Source organism: Cuculus canorus, chromosome 10 (assembly GCF_017976375.1).
Source record: "Cuculus canorus isolate bCucCan1 chromosome 10, bCucCan1.pri, whole genome shotgun sequence".
Lineage (NCBI taxonomy): Eukaryota > Metazoa > Chordata > Aves > Cuculiformes > Cuculidae > Cuculus > Cuculus canorus.
Window position 1 is genome coordinate 12,213,463 of NC_071410.1, and position 16,850 is coordinate 12,230,312.

Here is a 16,850-nt window from a genome sequence, read left to right on the forward strand (position 1 = left end):
CGGTGCCTGCGCTCTTGCCGGGTGGGAACTGCCAAAGATGCCGCTCGACTTCTCTCAATTTTGAAGCCACGGATTTAGGGACTCGGGGCCAAAACCACTCCGGACGCAGGTAAATCCGCCCGTTACCTCGTTCCCCTCCCCGCGCTGTCCCGGGAGCGGCTGCAGGTGGTGTCCGGGCGCTCCCGCGATGCGCAGCGGAGCCGGAGCGGAGCCACCGATGGGGGGGATGGACCAACTGGGGGGGGGGGGCGAAAAAGCGTGTCCCCCCCGCCCCCGCCGTGACGTCACCGCGGCCCCGCGCGGGGCAAAAGGCGCGCGCCGCGCCCCCCGCGCGCAGAGCCGTCCGCGCTCCCGCCGCGGCGCCGCCGCCGCTCCGAGCTCCCAACTTCGAGACGGGGTCGGCGCTGCTGCCGCCTTACCGGGTTCCTCTCGAGGCGTGAGGCGGGCGATGCCTCTCGCCGCCGGGCTCCTGGGTCCCGGGGCGCGGCGGCGTTCGGCCCCTGCTGCCCCGAGAGCAGGTAGGAGGTGCGGGGAGCGCGGGTGGGGGGGGGGGTTCGGCGAGGTTATTCCACCCCGACATCCCCGTTTTAAAGCGCTGACCGTGCCGGGAGCGGGGCTGGGAGGCTTGGCGAGGGGTTATTCCACCCCGCCGTGCCCGGTGTGAAGCGTTGACCGTGCTGGGAGCGGGGCTGGAGGGGACGGAGCCGCCCCGCTGGCCGAGGGGCTCGGGGAGCGCTGTGGGGGCTTCTCCCACGGCAGCTCCGCAGCCGCTTCCCGGGAAGAAGAGGAGGAGGAAGCATCTCAAAGGAGTTTTGCAAGTCGCTGTCTTGCTGCTCCCCCTCCTCTCTAACCTTGCAACCTGTTCTTCTATCCCCCCTCCACCCCCCTTGCAGGCTCTGCTCTTGATGGTTTTCACTGGGGGTTTCTTCTTTCTCTCCTTACCTGTCTCATAAGGTTTGACTGTAGGTGCCGAAGCAGGGACTGACAGCGCTTAAAGATGCTGAAGGGTGTTTGGTTGCTCAGTTTGTTAACAGTGGCTGGGATCTCACAGACAGAGAGTCGCAAACCTGCCAAAGACATTTGCAGCAAAAGCCGCTGCCCTTGTGAGGAGAAGGAGAACGTGCTGAACATTAATTGTGAAAACAAAGGATTTACAACTGTCAGCCTCCTCCTTCCACCACCCTCCAAGATCTACCAGCTGTTTCTCAATGGGAATGCACTGACCCGCCTGTTCCCCAATGAGTTCGTCAACTACTCCAACGCTGTGACCCTCCACTTGGGCAACAACGACATGCAGGAAATCCGTACGGGGGCCTTCAGTGGCCTTCGCACCCTCAAGAGGCTGCACCTCAATAACAACAAGCTGGAAGTTCTGAAGGAGGACACGTTCCTGGGCTTGGAGAGCCTGGAGTACTTGCAGGCCGATTACAATTATATCAGTGCCATTGAGGCGGGGGCCTTCAGCAAGCTAAACAAGCTCAAGGTGCTGATTCTCAATGACAACCTCCTGCTGTCCTTACCTAGCAATGTCTTCCGCTTTGTGCTCCTCACTCACCTGGATCTGCGGGGGAACCGCCTGAAGATGATGCCTTTCGCTGGCGTGCTGGAGCACATCGGAGGCATCATGGAAATCCAGCTGGAGGAAAACCCGTGGAACTGCACCTGTGACTTGCTGCCACTCAAGGCTTGGCTGGACACCATCACCGTGTTCGTGGGTGAGATAGTCTGTGAAACCCCCTTCAGGCTTCACGGGAAAGATGTGACCCAGCTCACCAGGCAAGATCTCTGCCCTAGGAAAAGCTCCAGTGATTCAAACCAGAGGGAAAAACATCCTGTCCTCTCAGACCCACACATCTCAAGGCTATCACCCACAGCCAACTCTGCCATCAATCCTACCAGAGCTCCAAAAGCCAGCCGTCCACCCAAAACCAGGAACCGCCCCACACCCCGTGTCACTGTGTCAAAAGACAGACAAATATTTGGACCTATCATGGTTTACCAGACAAAGTCTCCTATGCCCATCACCTGCCCAGCTGGCTGTATCTGTACTTCGCAGAGCTCAGACAATGGGTTAAATGTGAACTGCCAAGAGAAAAAGATAAGTAACATCTCCGATCTCTACCCTAAGCCAACCAGTCCAAAGAAACTTTACCTTACCAGTAACTATCTGCAAGTCATTTATAGAACCGATCTCATAGAGTACAGCTCTCTGGATTTGTTACATCTAGGAAATAACAGAATTGCAGTGATACAAGAAGGTGCCTTTACAAACCTCACAAGTTTACGTAGACTTTATCTTAATGGCAACTACCTGGAGATTCTGTACCCATCAATGTTTGATGGGCTGTACAGCCTGCAATATCTCTACCTAGAGTACAATGTCATTAAGGAGATCCTGCCACGCACCTTTGATGCTCTGAGTAACCTTCATCTGTTATTTCTCAATAACAACCTGCTCAGATCCTTGCCTGACAAAGTCTTTGGCGGTACTTCCCTTACCAGACTCAACCTTAGAAACAACCATTTCTCACACCTGCCTGTGAGAGGAGTCTTGGACCAGCTGTCAGCTCTAATTCAAATAGACCTACAGGAGAATCCTTGGGACTGCACGTGTGACATCCTGGGTCTGAGGAACTGGATAGAGCAAGTCACTGATCAGAACAAACAGCAGTCAAATCCCCCTGTAGTTATCAATGAAGTGGTATGTGAGTCTCCCACCAAGTATTCTGGACAGCATCTAAAATTCCTGAGCAAAGAAGCCATCTGCCCAGAGAATCCTAACTTGTCAGATTCTTCTCTCCTCTCCATGAACCAGAACACAGATACACCCCATCTCCTTGGTGTCTCGCCCAGTTCCTACCCAGAAATGCACACTGAAGTTCCACTGTCTGTCTTAATTTTAGGCTTGCTGGTGGTGTTTATTCTGTCAGTCTGTTTTGGGGCAGGCCTGTTTGTCTTTGTCCTTAAGCGCCGGAAGGGGGTGCAAAGCATGCCCAGCAGCGCAAACAACTTAGACATAAGTTCATTTCAGCTCCAGTATGGGTCTTACAACACTGAGACCCACGATAAAACTGAAGGACACGTTTATAACTACATTCCCCCTCCTGTGGGACAGATGTGCCAAAACCCAATCTACATGCAAAAAGAAGGGGATCCAGTTGCCTATTACAGGAATCTCCATGAGTTTAGCTATAGCAATCTTGACCACAAAAAGGAAGACCCCACCAGTCTTGCATTTACAATCAGTGCAGCTGAATTACTGGAAAAGCAAACCTCGCCAAGGGAACCAGAGCTGCTGTATCAAAATATTGCAGAAAGGGTCAAGGAACTCCCCTCCGGAGGTTTAGTTCATTATAACTTTTGCACCTTACCGAAAAGGCAGTTTGCCCCTTCATATGAATCAAGACGCCAAAACCAGGACAGGATAAATAAAACTGTTTTATATGGAACACCCAGGAAATATTTTGCAGAACAGTCTAAACCCGAACATCCTTTACTCCAAGGAAAGCTACAAACGGAACCAGACTACCTCGAAGTTCTGGAAAAACAAACTGCCATCAGTCAGCTGTGAGGGGGGAGGTGGGAAACAGGAAAATATTTGAACGGGCTCAGAATCACATTTGATTGAGTCTGAACTCCGTGCTGATGTCATCTGTCGCATTCCTAATATTTCCACTTTTTAAATTAGAGAGGGAGCGAGAGAAACAGAACCCTTTCAGCATAGCAGGGATATGGTGTTGCATTTGCAACACTCCCTTTAAGTTATTTCTATATCTCTCTCCTTTTAACCCCTCTGTAGGAACTGTCACTGCAAATGTATGTTTCTGTAATAGATCTTGCATAATTGTTTTTGATTTGGGAGGAAACGAACATGAGGGTCTTTGGGTTTTCTGTTGGTTATTTTTTTCTTTTCATTTTGAAGTGGAAACTTAATGTATTATGTAGAAGATCTCCAAAGATCTTTTTTTCCTGGACTATGACTTTCTTTTGTAAATAATAATATACAATACTGCTGTTTCAATTACCAAGTATAGCCACTGGGCGTCACTTTTTTTGTGTTAAAGTGCCTTTGCACTTTAAGTACATTATTACTTAATTGTTGCTCTTAGCTTTGATAAATTGAACCTATTTTAATGTGTTGTATTTTTGAAATTAAAAAAATTGTAAAATAGATCTATATGTCAGCTGCATTAAATCAGGTTTGATTTATAGGAAAGCTGCCCTTCTTTAAATGAATCTAGTTCTAGAATCTTACAAACTCAAATGTAAATTATTGGGGTATTTTTTTTCCCTCTAGGTTTGTTTAGAGTGGTTCACTGAAATCAATGGAGAGGATTTAGCAATGGACTAGAGGTTATCAAATGCCTCAGCTGGGAGTAACAGCTCATTAATAAAAGACGTTTAACACAACATCACAGTGAATTGAACAGTTAATGTCCTTCTTAATATATTGCATTGCAATTCCAACACAGTAATGTTCAGTGGTTTAAGATTATTTTCATACTTAAGAGAACATTACTCATAGTGTTTTATGCATTAAATTAGGTATTTTTCTACATTTTATGACAGTGTTTAACTTGTCATAAAAGTTTGTAACTTTTTTTGACTGAAATTAACATGACCTTTTCCTGCCAGATACATATCTTTTTTATAAGCAGGGACACCAGCAGGGGTCATCCCACACCTCATTGAATTTATTAACATACAGGCAAATGAACCAATACCAAGGGTAAAATTCAAATCTGCATTTCTGGAGTCCTCCAAATTAAGATAGCAGAAATCAGTATGTGCACTTCCATTAGTCTGAGCTAAGTCAAGTTTTCAGTCTCTGAAGCAAAAGTAATATTGCAATAATTCTAATATACTAGAGAAAGCTAGTACTATGTTCATTATCTTAGAAAATGGTTTAAATTAACTAAAATCCGTTCTCACAGTATCAGTTTTCTTAAACCCATCAGTGAACAAATGCAGTAAGTCTTCTCCTTTCCCATTAACTCAGGCCTGGTTTACTTCAAGCTTTACATTGTCACCTTCAATTCACATTTCCTTACTGGAGAATATTGAAACCATTTTTATTAACAAGTATACGGTCAAGGTTTATTAAGCCTTATTAGCTTTTAAATAATTTTTAGATGCAAACATTATTGTGTGATTTAAACAAACAGCCCTTATTTACAACAAAAACAGTTTTGTTTTGTCTATTGTAAATCCTTATGCAACTGGGATGGTGATCTGCATATAAAGTAGGCCAGGCTTTTCAATTCCTTATTAAAGCAATTGATGGAGTCTGAAAGAAGCACACTGTTTCCTTTTCATAAATAGGTTACTGCACATAATAATCCTTTATTATCATGCGGAGATTGAAGTGGCCTCTGCTGACTGATTTTTAGAGCTTTACTATAGTCAATAATACAGTATGTACAACTTTGAGAAATTTTCAGCAATAGCATTTGAGCTATAAATAACTACAATCAATGTTGTTCTAATCAGGACTTTGCCAAAAGGAAGTTGCTTTATATTTAAGAGCTAAAGAGGCTTTGCATGTATATTGCCAGATACATGAGTCATTCAGTAAACTGTCTTCTAATGATTTATGTGACATTTGAGTACATTAATATGCTAACATGTCAGTTCTTTATGTTTAGAGCCCATAGAAGCTATGGCTGTTCATTAGATCAGGTTTAAAACTGAAGTGCTACAATGAACTACTGAGGAATCAGCCTTCAAAATGGTCTCACTTCAATGAAGGAGGCAAAATGGTATCACGTTAGTTGAGCTTGGAACGTTTCACCGGAATAGCGTCCATCTTTGAGTGAGGTACTTGGTTTGAAAGCTTCCAGTAGTGATTGTCTTATGGCTCCTTTCCCTGGGTAATTAAAAGCACTTATTGCTGAAAACCTCAGAAAAGTATAATATTATTTTAAAGTAAAATTAACTCTTTGCAGGTATGATTTTAGTATTGCCTGCAAAACAAGTTATCATGTTATATCTGAAACTCTAGCATCTAAGGCATTTATTACTCTCTAATGAACCAGAACCACTTACCATTTTTTTTGCTTAGAAAAATGCTGATTTTTCCTACAAAAACATTTTCAATTTTCTGGTGTTTGCAAACAACAGGGATAGAGAATAGATTCTTTTAGTAACTTTGTCATGTTTATTTTTACTGCTTGTGTCTCAGACTGTCTCAACATGTTTGCTTTCATAGCACAGCCACATTTTACAGAGGTTGCTGATGTTTTACATTTCCTTATCTTTCCTAGTGGAATGTATTTAGTAACTAGATTTTATTTTGCATCACTGGTACCAACTTAAAAATCATTATTGCTATAGATCTTTTAGGTTTGGTTTTATATCTCTCAGCTGATATCTATTAAGCAATTCTTTCCATAATGTGTATAGGTGAGAGAGAAGGAGATTTTTTTTTAGTTGCGCTTGAGGAGATTTGTTTAACAGGGGAAGCGTGTTGGTAGCTGCTGTATAGAAGGTTTCTACATTTCTTTAGCTGTGCAGCTCTGGAAGCTGCTGCTTGTTAGGGGCTGCTGCTTGCCTAAGTAATGGCTTGATAATGAGTCTGAAAAAATTTTCCTTCATAGTTTGAAAAGTTGAACTGTGAAAATTACGTAACCAGGTTAACAAATTATTTTTTCTCCTCAGGAAAACGGGATGCAAATAGTTTTCTTTCTTCGTAAGTTCTCTTTTGTGCAGGAGGACCTAGTGACCTTTACAGAAACAGTAACGGTACAGACTTAAGCACGCTTTAAGCTATGCAGTTATCTCCAGTGAAAACGAAGATGCACTACACTTCCACTATATGAATACACTTTTAAGAGATCTTTCTATGTAAGCATGAAGTAAACTTTTGCAAAGTATGATCTTAGAAACTGGATTTCAACAGGTAACTTCAATGGCAAAATAGAGATGCTCACCTTAAAATACTATGGCCAGATGGCCCCACGGTTCCTAGGCAGATGTCAATCTCCTGGGACAATGCTGAAGCTTTGCTAGCAACAGAACACACCGAGAGGATGAGTCAGTGTGAAGATTAACTGTCTTCCCTTTTTCTCCCCCAAAACCAAAAGATGCTGTTGCAAAAAGGTCTGTAATTTCTATCTGGGTTCTCAAGTCTGATGCAGAAACACTGCAAATGCCCTTTGGTAGTCATCTTTTATGCAGTCTCTTCTCTTCCATCTGATTTCATTTCTTTGGGTTCCAGAATTGCTTAGTTCCTATGTCCCCTCCTGCTTCCCAAGCCCTCATTGTGTAGCACTCCAACCTTTCCTCTGATATCTGTCGCCCTGGGCTCTCTCCTTTTCTTCCCCAACTAGTGCTGGAGAGCATATTTCAAGGACTTGTCCCTGCTTCTCTGAGAGCTCAGCCCATACCTCCTCCCATGACATTGCTGAGTAGCCCCATGTGAAATGAGACACATGATCTCAGTAGTATTCCTGAGGACCATGCTGGAATAAGATCTGCAGAGCTGTCCCTCTACCACTCATTGAGCAGAGGAGAGAAACATAAGATAAGACAGCGTTTCAGCTTCCATGCAGAATTTCCTGTGTGCCAACTGTGGCTATACAAGCGGCGTTGCTCAGTGAGAACAAATGGATAAGCTATCTCAAACTGCTGCTGTCACATCACACTTCACTGTAATTTCAGTGAGATGTCTTCAGTATGGGTTAATCTTGCCAAAACGTGCTAGTAAAATGTAACACTCAGACTGGTTGTGTAGGGTCTTTACAATAAATAACAAAATCTAGGCCATTCAAAGGTGATTTATTCCCTCCTAAAATATGTGGCACGAATGCAGGTATCCCTGCTTTTTTTCCCAGTAACTATAGAGAGGATAGATGATGAGCACTGATTAGATCCTAATTCCCACGTAGCTGCAGTCAACCCAGCCTGATCATTTTCCATCATACCCCGTACAACGTCTATGCTCTGCTAAGTATCTACCAATGTCTACCCCAAGATATTTCCATTCGGTCCCTGAAATGTTCCCTCTGGAGTTTATAGCCTGCTTTGGTCAAAGGTGCAGGCTTTTTTTATGACACTATGGTAGAAAACTATGCAGTAGGCTTTAGTTTGGTTTTCTTTTTCTGCCTATTAACACTAGAGCTGGTAAATGCTCCAGTAAAATACATAAGCTTGTAAAATACAAATGCCGTAACTTTAAACTGCTCATGAGTGAAATGAGATACTAGAAATGTTAATGAAACTTCTTAGGCTCTTACAGGCTAATCACTGATACAGTTTGTGATTTCTCATATTACTGTTTTTGCAGACAGTAAATGTCATTTAACAGAGAAAGAAGGAAAAAAAAAAACAAACCTGTTTCCCTAAGTCCTTCTCCCAGCTGTACAACTACCAACCAACAGATAAATTAACTTATGCAGATGATGTGACATTTCTTGTATTTTTCCCTTCACTTTTTCAAAGTGTTCCGTAGGAGAAGCACAAAAAGTTATTCTTTTGTAAGAGGATCATTAAGTCTGTTTGGATTATTGATCTCATAGCTTTTCTGGGCACAAGGCCAATGGTTTCAACTAAGGTTTTTAATCCTAGCTAATGAGGGAGGTGGATTAATGAGAAGTTTTTTGTTGGTTTTTGTTATTGGAGGTTTGGTTGGTTTTTTGAACCAGCAGATTGGCATGTTTATGAATGCAGATGAATAGATCAGTTTGAATGAAAGAAAAGTTGGAGCTGCAATTGGAGATGCAGTCATTCTGAAAATCAAATAGAATCGAGAGTATGAGTGACGTTTGAAAAACAAGACATAAGAAAACTGGTTTTCTTCCTGAGATCATAAACACTGAGGGCCTCCATTTGAGTACAGCAGCAGTTTTTGTTTCATGCTGTTAAGCATTTTGAGGGATGAAATTAGAGGCCAGGTGCATCTCCATTATCTTTAAGGATGTTCAGGTAACTTAAGTGTTCAGAATTTAGTTCTCATCTCTGCTTGTTACCCTATTTGTGCATGCATCTAAATTGCTACTGGTAATGCACTGTTCTTAAAAAAGTAATCAAGGTGAAGTTTGGAAGAGTAGAGCTAGTTGAAGTATTTCTGAATCCTTTTTGGTTTTAGAAATACAATTAATTGTTTGTGCAATTAATAGTCTTTGAACTTCTAAGGTCCTTTATAAAAACTAACTTCAGCAAACTGTTCAGATGAATATCTGTGGGCAGTTACAAAATAAGAGCAACAGAAAACATTGTTGCTGAACTTAAAAAGGAAGGAAGCACCATCATTTAGAAATCAAGATAATGTAAATCTGTGTTTGCAGTATAACAGAAATTACACCAACATTATGAAGTGTCTGCAATACAACGTCAAGATTCTTTGTGGCAACAGAATAAGTATAGATTTGTGTCTTAGCAACACAGATTCCTTGTATCTTCTTTTCTTGCCCTGCATGTGCATTGCTCCCCAGAGCCAGAAGTGTTAGGTACCAATTATCTTCTGAGTGGGAGGTAGTACAGCCATTTTAAGAATGCTGTCTGCATTGGAAAAGGCACAGCTAATGTATATAGACCTGTTGCAGTTAGCTCCTCTTGAGATAAGACCTATTTCCATACAAAAGCCTGGAGAAAAATCCCCTTGAGATCACCGATACTATGACACTCTATTTTAAAATATCTTGGCTTTTGTTCTGAGAGCCTCTCGTCTGAGAGGTAGAGGAATTGGAGTTGAGGTAGTTTTTTTCCCATGATATAAACTTTTTTTCCTTCTGCTCAAGAATTTGTTACTGACATGGTACACGCCAGTATCTTAGCTGGACAGCTGAAATGAACGGAATTTTTTGAGAGAACTGTGAAAACGTCATAACTACATAAATTCTCTTCTAATCACAAAAAAACCCAAGCAACATATTACCAAAACAAAGCTGTCACAGAGGCTTTTAAAAGTCATTTTTACAGTCAGATCTGAGTGATTCAGGTGTAGATGCAGCTTACCTTTCTTAGCTTTACACCTGAGTGGCTCCAGTGGAGTCCCCTGCGATTGGCACCAGCGACAAGAATCTCACCAAATACAGGCAGCGACTGAACTCAGCAAAGTGTGAGTAGTACAGGAGGGAGATAAATGATTATGTCCTCTTACCATCACATAAAATGCTATTTGGGAGTTTTCTCCCAAATGTATACTCATTCACATAAACCTGAAGTCAGCATACTCCCAAGTTTATAACCAAGTGACCAATTACCATATTTTCACTAATGTTTGAGTACTCCATAATGTGACTTTTTTGCCTTAAAGCCTGGCCAAAATCTTAACTACTGTCACCTCTCCTGCTCCTGGACTGGTAAGGTTTCACTTGGAATCTGAAGTTTATTATATTTCTGCTAAATTTTAATTCTTGGTTATTCCTGAATGTATTCTTGCTGTGGAAGACAAATGGAATACGTTCAGCTAAGTCTTTGTTTTTTCCTTTATCTGCTTTTACAAGTAGCCAGGTTCCTCAGTACCAGGGCAGCTGAGGCTTGAACCACTCAGAAGAGTTTAAAAAACTCAGTGATCTACTTGAGTGAGCAAAGCTTTACTGCTCCCAACGCATCTGCTGTGTTTGCTGAACTGCTGCTTCCATTCAGATAGAAGCTCTTGTTTCTTTTCGGATATATTCCAACTTGAAACACATATGCAGTAATAAGTATCTGTGAAAAACCTTATAACATTCAGCTTACACGCTTATTTACAATAGAAAAATGAGAGAGGATTAGAAGTTGTGAAATGCTTTTCAATTTTTCTAGTCCTTTTTTCTGAAGGCTTCAGAGGGGCTTATGATTATTAGTGAATCAAAAGGAGAACTAACCAGTGTTGTGTGTGGGGTCAGCCTTTTTTTGAAAGATAGTGAGGAAGGAAATAAAAGTGTAGGTTATGATAGTCTTAACTGTCAAGATGTTACCAGAAAGCTACTGGAACAAGTTGCCCAGAGAAGTTGTGGCTGCCCCATCCCTGGAGATGTTCAAGGCCAGGTTGGATGAGGCTTGAGCAACCTGATCCAGTGGAAGGTGTCCCTGTCCATGGCAGGGGGATTGGAACTACATGATCTTTAAGGTCCCTTCCAACCCAAACCGTTCGATGGTCTAGCTTACAAAAATGCCTATTTTTGGTGGAACTATAAAAGGGAAATGGTGCAGACCGCATTCCTAATGGGTAGGGGAACTGGACAAGCAGTTTTCTTGGACAGGTAAGAAATCTCAGCCCGAAGGTTATACCAGATTTACCACAATTCAGGCATAAGCATGGCTCATGAAAAGACAATGATAGCAGGTAAAATGCTTAATGCTATAGTTTACACTTTAATTAGTGGTGTGGGTTTAGCTTGTGTTTTCCGAGACCATTTTTAACATCCCATCTAACTCATAAGCTACTTACGAGAACTGAGTAGATTATTCTTATTTATTAATATAGCCTTCTTTTCCATAACACAATGTTTAGAAATTTGTTTGCTGGTAGCTTGTGTTTTCCACGACTTCTCTTCATCCTCCAAGTTATATGTGGGAATAATTCCTGGGTGTAGAGTCCTAATGGATATTTCATAGTGAATGCCTGATATAGAACTACCAAAGACTTTGTTTATACTATAGTATTTATTTATTTATTTGCTCTAGATAGGGAGGCAGTGGACCTAGTTAAGAGCTCATTTGATGTGAACTGAGAAACTAGTGTTTCTAATTCTGCCAGTGACCTTGCACAAGCTGTATCTGTGTCCCCATGCTTTAATTTCTGCATCATTAATTGAGGAGTATGAATTCTTGCCTTAGTCAAGTGAGATTTACTGATGAGAAGCGTAAGCATAATTGTTTTTCAAAGCCAGTGCTTATGGCTTTATAACTTTGTCCAAATACTGCAACAGTCTACTGGTTCTTTCCCTGGCATAAGTTGTTCTGATCTAAGAATGTGTTGTGTACAATACAGATTTAGTTTGGTTTTCTTTTTTTATAGTTAAAAACAGACCATGAACATTACCTTGTACACAGAAAAAATACTATCTCTTTGTAAAAGGAAATTACAAACATGGAATGAAAAGTAGGGGAAGCTACAGTTTGTTTTTAAACTGTTGAAAATGCATAGTACTCCAGCTTCTAATTTTTTGCTTTCTGGCTGAATTTAATCACCTTGTCTGTTTTGCCCTGTGGAATCCTTTCAACAATATTTCTTAGCATTCCACTAAGGGTTTATTCACCTTTTTTTTCTTCATTAATTCAGTGTGGCTGTTGCAGACAGCTTTTCTGCTAGTAAGTGAGCCAAAAAGAGGCTCTGAGTGGCAGACAACTGCTGAAATAAGAACATGGCACTCTGCGGAGAGAAAGAAATTCATTCAACTTTCCTTTTCTCTGTCTTCCCTGTACTCTATAACCTCTCCCTTTTTTTCTACTCCCTAGTTATGGTAGTGGTTCTCTTGCCCACTGACTAAAGAGTGTGGTCATATTTTTCTATATTACAGCCTAGCTACATATTGTAAAATCCGATTATTGTTTTTGGAAAGCCCACCATTTTCCACAGGGAGTCTTCCAAAATGTACGTGGATCAGTCTTGCCTGGCAATCTGAGAATGCTTCCATGCAACAGAGCTGATTTTCAAATGTAGGACTACATGTTACAAGAATCTGTGGCATCATATCCATTCAATGCAATGAAGCTGCCATTTCACCTCCACTTTTAAACTGGCTTTTAATTAACTGACTAAAATTCATTCACTGGCTAGGCACGTTATTCTGTTATAGTTTTAAATTTTGTGCCCATCTAAATTTTGACACTTCTAAGACTGACGCTCTCACTTTTCTCGCTGATTCATAAAATGGGACACAGGACAATTGTTCCTGGTTTCTAGACTGTACATGCCATGGGGGATTTTTTGGCTGGATTTGGTAAGTGCTCTGACCCATGCACAATTTTATACTTCTAGATAGCATGCGATTGTTTAGAAGCTATTTATATAGAACATAAAATACACGGTACACCACAAAATATCTCCAGCAGTGCAATGTAAATCATCTGTCCTGGACCAGCAGAACATCAACAGCAGTAGTTCGAATAGTCCTTCAAAATACTTTTTCTCTTTAAGTTCTGGGAAAAGTAAAGATCAAGGAATGTAAACATTCAATGATCCCTTTAATGTGTTCATCTTAGAGATTTAAGTGTTAATTTTTCTGTCCTAAGAATAACAGAGGTTATTATTTAAATAAGGGTATCCAGTTGCTCAGCTGCTGTAACTAGTGTTTAGCTCCATAAACAATCCTATAATATTTTATAGTAGCTGAGGATGTAGCCGCTTTGTTTTCTAGACCTCTTAACCTAAGCAATCAACATTTATACTGATAATGGATCAGCACTACAAGCAAAGCAGTATGTTGTTCATTTTAATTTCACTGCTTTAGAACCAATAAAATTTGCTGCTCTTTTGGAATTTTTAGTCACATTTTAAAAAAGGCATCTTTGAAAGTTCACCACCTAGTTCAGTTGGGGATTTGAAAGAATAATTTGTGCAATACAGCTCTTTGTTTGATACGTTTATACATTTGGCACTTAATAAACCCTTTTAATTCTTAAGTCTTACAGTTAGTAATACAAAGTAATGAGACAGAAAAGCATATTTTTGTCTTCTCCATTTGGGACTCCTTACTTATTCTGAAAGGTCAAAGCTACTTAAAAACTCTCTCATACTTATTCTGCCACCCTCAGCATTTGGATGTAAGTCTATAGTCAATGGCAACTACACTGTAACTGTAAATGTGATTCCAGAGAAAAGTAGATCTAGAGTCACATTTAGAAAGTCATGTTTTCCCAAGGCTGGCCACAGCTGTTTCTTCTTGTGAACAATACATTGTCTTAATCTAAAATATATAACCTTATTATCATGCAAATGTTTATCCCACATTAGAATCAGGCTTGCTCTTCTCACAATAGATAAGCTTCCTGTATTATTACAGATAACGAAAATCCAATTTCTGAAAATGTTCTGTTATTGTTTCTTTTTTCCTCTGCTTTTTATTAGTGAAGAACTAGTAATTATTTGGTCTTATTCAGACTTTCCAGAGGAAGAATTGAAGTCATATTTCCCACACACTGGGATTCTGATCATTGAAATTCACTTCTTTCTCTTCTTTCTGTTGCCTTTAAATAAAGGAATGTACTATGGAAAAAAAGACTCAGCTCAGTCTGGAATGGTACAAGTGCAAGTCAGGAATAATTGAAAATAGTTTTGATCAACCTTGAAATCCTAGATTAAGCAGTTCTGCTAACACTCAAAGAAATTCACTGGAACCTTTTGATTTATTGCACAATAGGTAGAAAGCTTCTTTTCTTCTTCTTCAGGCTCTTACCCTGCCAATGGATATTTGTTCTGTAAGTAGCACTGACATGAAAAGTCTGAAGTTGTCCACTTTTCTCCCTTTGACCAACATTCCCTTGGTAAACAGAGTACCAAGAGGAAAGTGGTGTTAATCCTCTAAGTTTAGCTTTGTGAAAAACCGACACTGAATGTTGTGAAAGCTTTGAGCAAAATTAACAAAACTTTGCAAGCCTTGCCAGCATCTTTCCAGAATACTTGTGATTATATGAGAATCCAGTTTAATAATACCCATAGCAGTTTCTTCCAAATTAGTAAAGTACAAATGTGAACATAACAGAAGCTATACCCTTAGCTGAAGTAACTCCATTTAGCAACAGGGATTGCAATGGTGGTTGCAATGATAGTTTTCCAAGCTGATGAATTTTGTTTAGTAATTGCATTGAAAAATTGACTATTGCTACCCCTGGGCTGAGCGATCAGGCTGGGTAAGGGCCAGGCTACTTCTGACAAAGGGGGAGTTAGGGGCAGAAATAGAACTGCAACAGATAGAAGAGTGTAGGTCTGAAGGGAAGGTCAAGGCAACCAAGGCGGAGAGCACTGCCCTCCTAGGAGGGACTGCCTCACTCACACAGAGAGACATGCCCAGATTCCACACTCAAGCCTTTGGTAGGCATTGGCATAACCAGGCAGTGGGCACCTGGCCTTTTCGCTTCCCTTGCAGGGCATACACATGCAGCCAGTTGCCCTGGGTTGCTGTTTGCCCATCCAAAGCTGTCTATGTTCTCCTAAACCTAGCTAATTTGGTAAGAAATCCAGTGGGCTCGTAGAAATCCCCGGGCCAAGGCATTCAGCCTGGGTGTGCTGTGTGATAGCTGACTGGAAAAGTGTGAACAGCATACAACACTCTCCTTGAGAGAGTCTTAGGTGTCTGCCCCAACCCTCCTAATCTCATTGCACCGAATAAGCAGTACTGTTAGTAAAGAAAATTTATGTTTGTAAAGGGGGAGGAGGGGAGGATGGGGGGCGTAGACAAGACAAGGAATGCCACAGAACCAGCCTTGCATTTCTAGACTAAGATAAATTGTCAACTGTACCAAATATATGAACAGGACCATCCTGAACAGGAAACTTAGGAAGATGGGACTCCTTAATGGCTTCAAAATTGAAAGAACATATGAGCCCTCTTTTCTTGAACTGACCTTGGCTCCAAGTACTTTCTGGTAGCACAGAAGACAGAAAGAACATTGGACTCCCTCTGTCCTTGGTATAAATTGGGTCACACAGTAACATCAGTTTTTAAAATGCTCCCTTGGAATCAGCACTTAACTTGTTCTTAAAAATTGTGCCTTGATCTGCCCCTTTAATGTAGAGAAATTATTATCTCTATACCAAACAGGGTAGGAGTACTTTCTAGTTCAGTGCAGCAAGAGATTTAGACTCCACTCATAATAGGAGAGGATCCTTTGACAGATGAACTGCATGAAGAGCATTATTGCCTCCACAGATGGTTGTCTATAATAAATGTTGCTTTTTTTGCTGTTTGATTTTGTCATTCATGTGGGATTCATGTCATTTACAGCATCTACCTAAGCATGAGGTGTCTTGTCTAATTTAATCATCTGTGCTCTTTTCATAGTTAACAGAAGAAACAGCCCCACCACGAGTTGATTCATCTCGCCCACCTCAGCAAATTGTCATTGTCTGTATGCTATTTATACCTTTGTGAGTTAGTTAGACTAGTCTTCTCCCCAAGTTAAATTTCTTAAACAGTTTCTTGAACAGGAAACAGATGAAACTTCCAAAGCAGTTTTTATTTTCTAGTCACATCCATACCAGTCTGCAAGCTTCTTGTAGAAACAACTGAATTGTCCGTATTTTAAAGGTAAGGTGGAACTTTTGCCAAGAGAAATAAAGAATCAATGGGAAGAACAAAGAAATGTTCTCATATATCAAAACATTTTTATAAGAAGGGCATCTAGGTAGTGGTATGCAGCCCCCTACACCTCTTTCCTTCATGCCCACAGCCACAAATTCTCAGCGCTCACCAAGCCTTTAATATCCTCTACCCACTTTCCTTCCTGAAGATACTTGGCTTAGATAATGCTGTGCCAAATATTCTGTGCCCGTGCTCACATTGCTCCTGTGAAACCTGTTTTTAGCAACACTCGGCTAATCCTGGAATCTCACATAGGTACCCAAGATATGGGTCCTCAATTCCCACCTGACCTAGTTACAGGCAGCATGGCCTATTCAGACACGTGACTTGAGATGTGTCATCTTCTAAAATGCAGGCGCCCTAACCACAAATGAAGTTTTGTAGCAGATAAATCCTTCAGGGGCACCACACGTCACAACAGCAAGAAAATTACACATTCTCCATCTATTAAAGGACAAATTTGGGTATATTTACACACAGAGAAAGATCCAGCAGTCTTAAGAGCAGCAAAGATATTCATACATCTCATGTATTCTACTAGGTTTAAGAGAAGTATAGGACAGAGAGAAAGTCATTTGGAAGGTGCCTAGGAGTCACTACGATGAGCGAATTGGGAGTGGT

General features: G+C 41.1%; 1 protein-coding gene across 1 annotated transcript; it reads left to right on the forward strand.

Annotated features, from left to right (window-relative positions):
• The first annotated feature begins 321 nt into the window (after positions 1–321).
• On the forward strand, positions 322–4,786 carry SLITRK2 (SLIT and NTRK like family member 2). Its single transcript, XM_054075559.1, has 2 exons — positions 322–518; positions 955–4,786. The coding sequence occupies exon 2, from the start codon at positions 998–1,000 to the stop codon at positions 3,569–3,571; it is 2,574 nt and encodes an 857-aa protein (XP_053931534.1). The 5' UTR covers positions 322–518; positions 955–997; the 3' UTR covers positions 3,572–4,786.
• Positions 4,787–16,850: the final 12,064 nt, after the last annotated feature.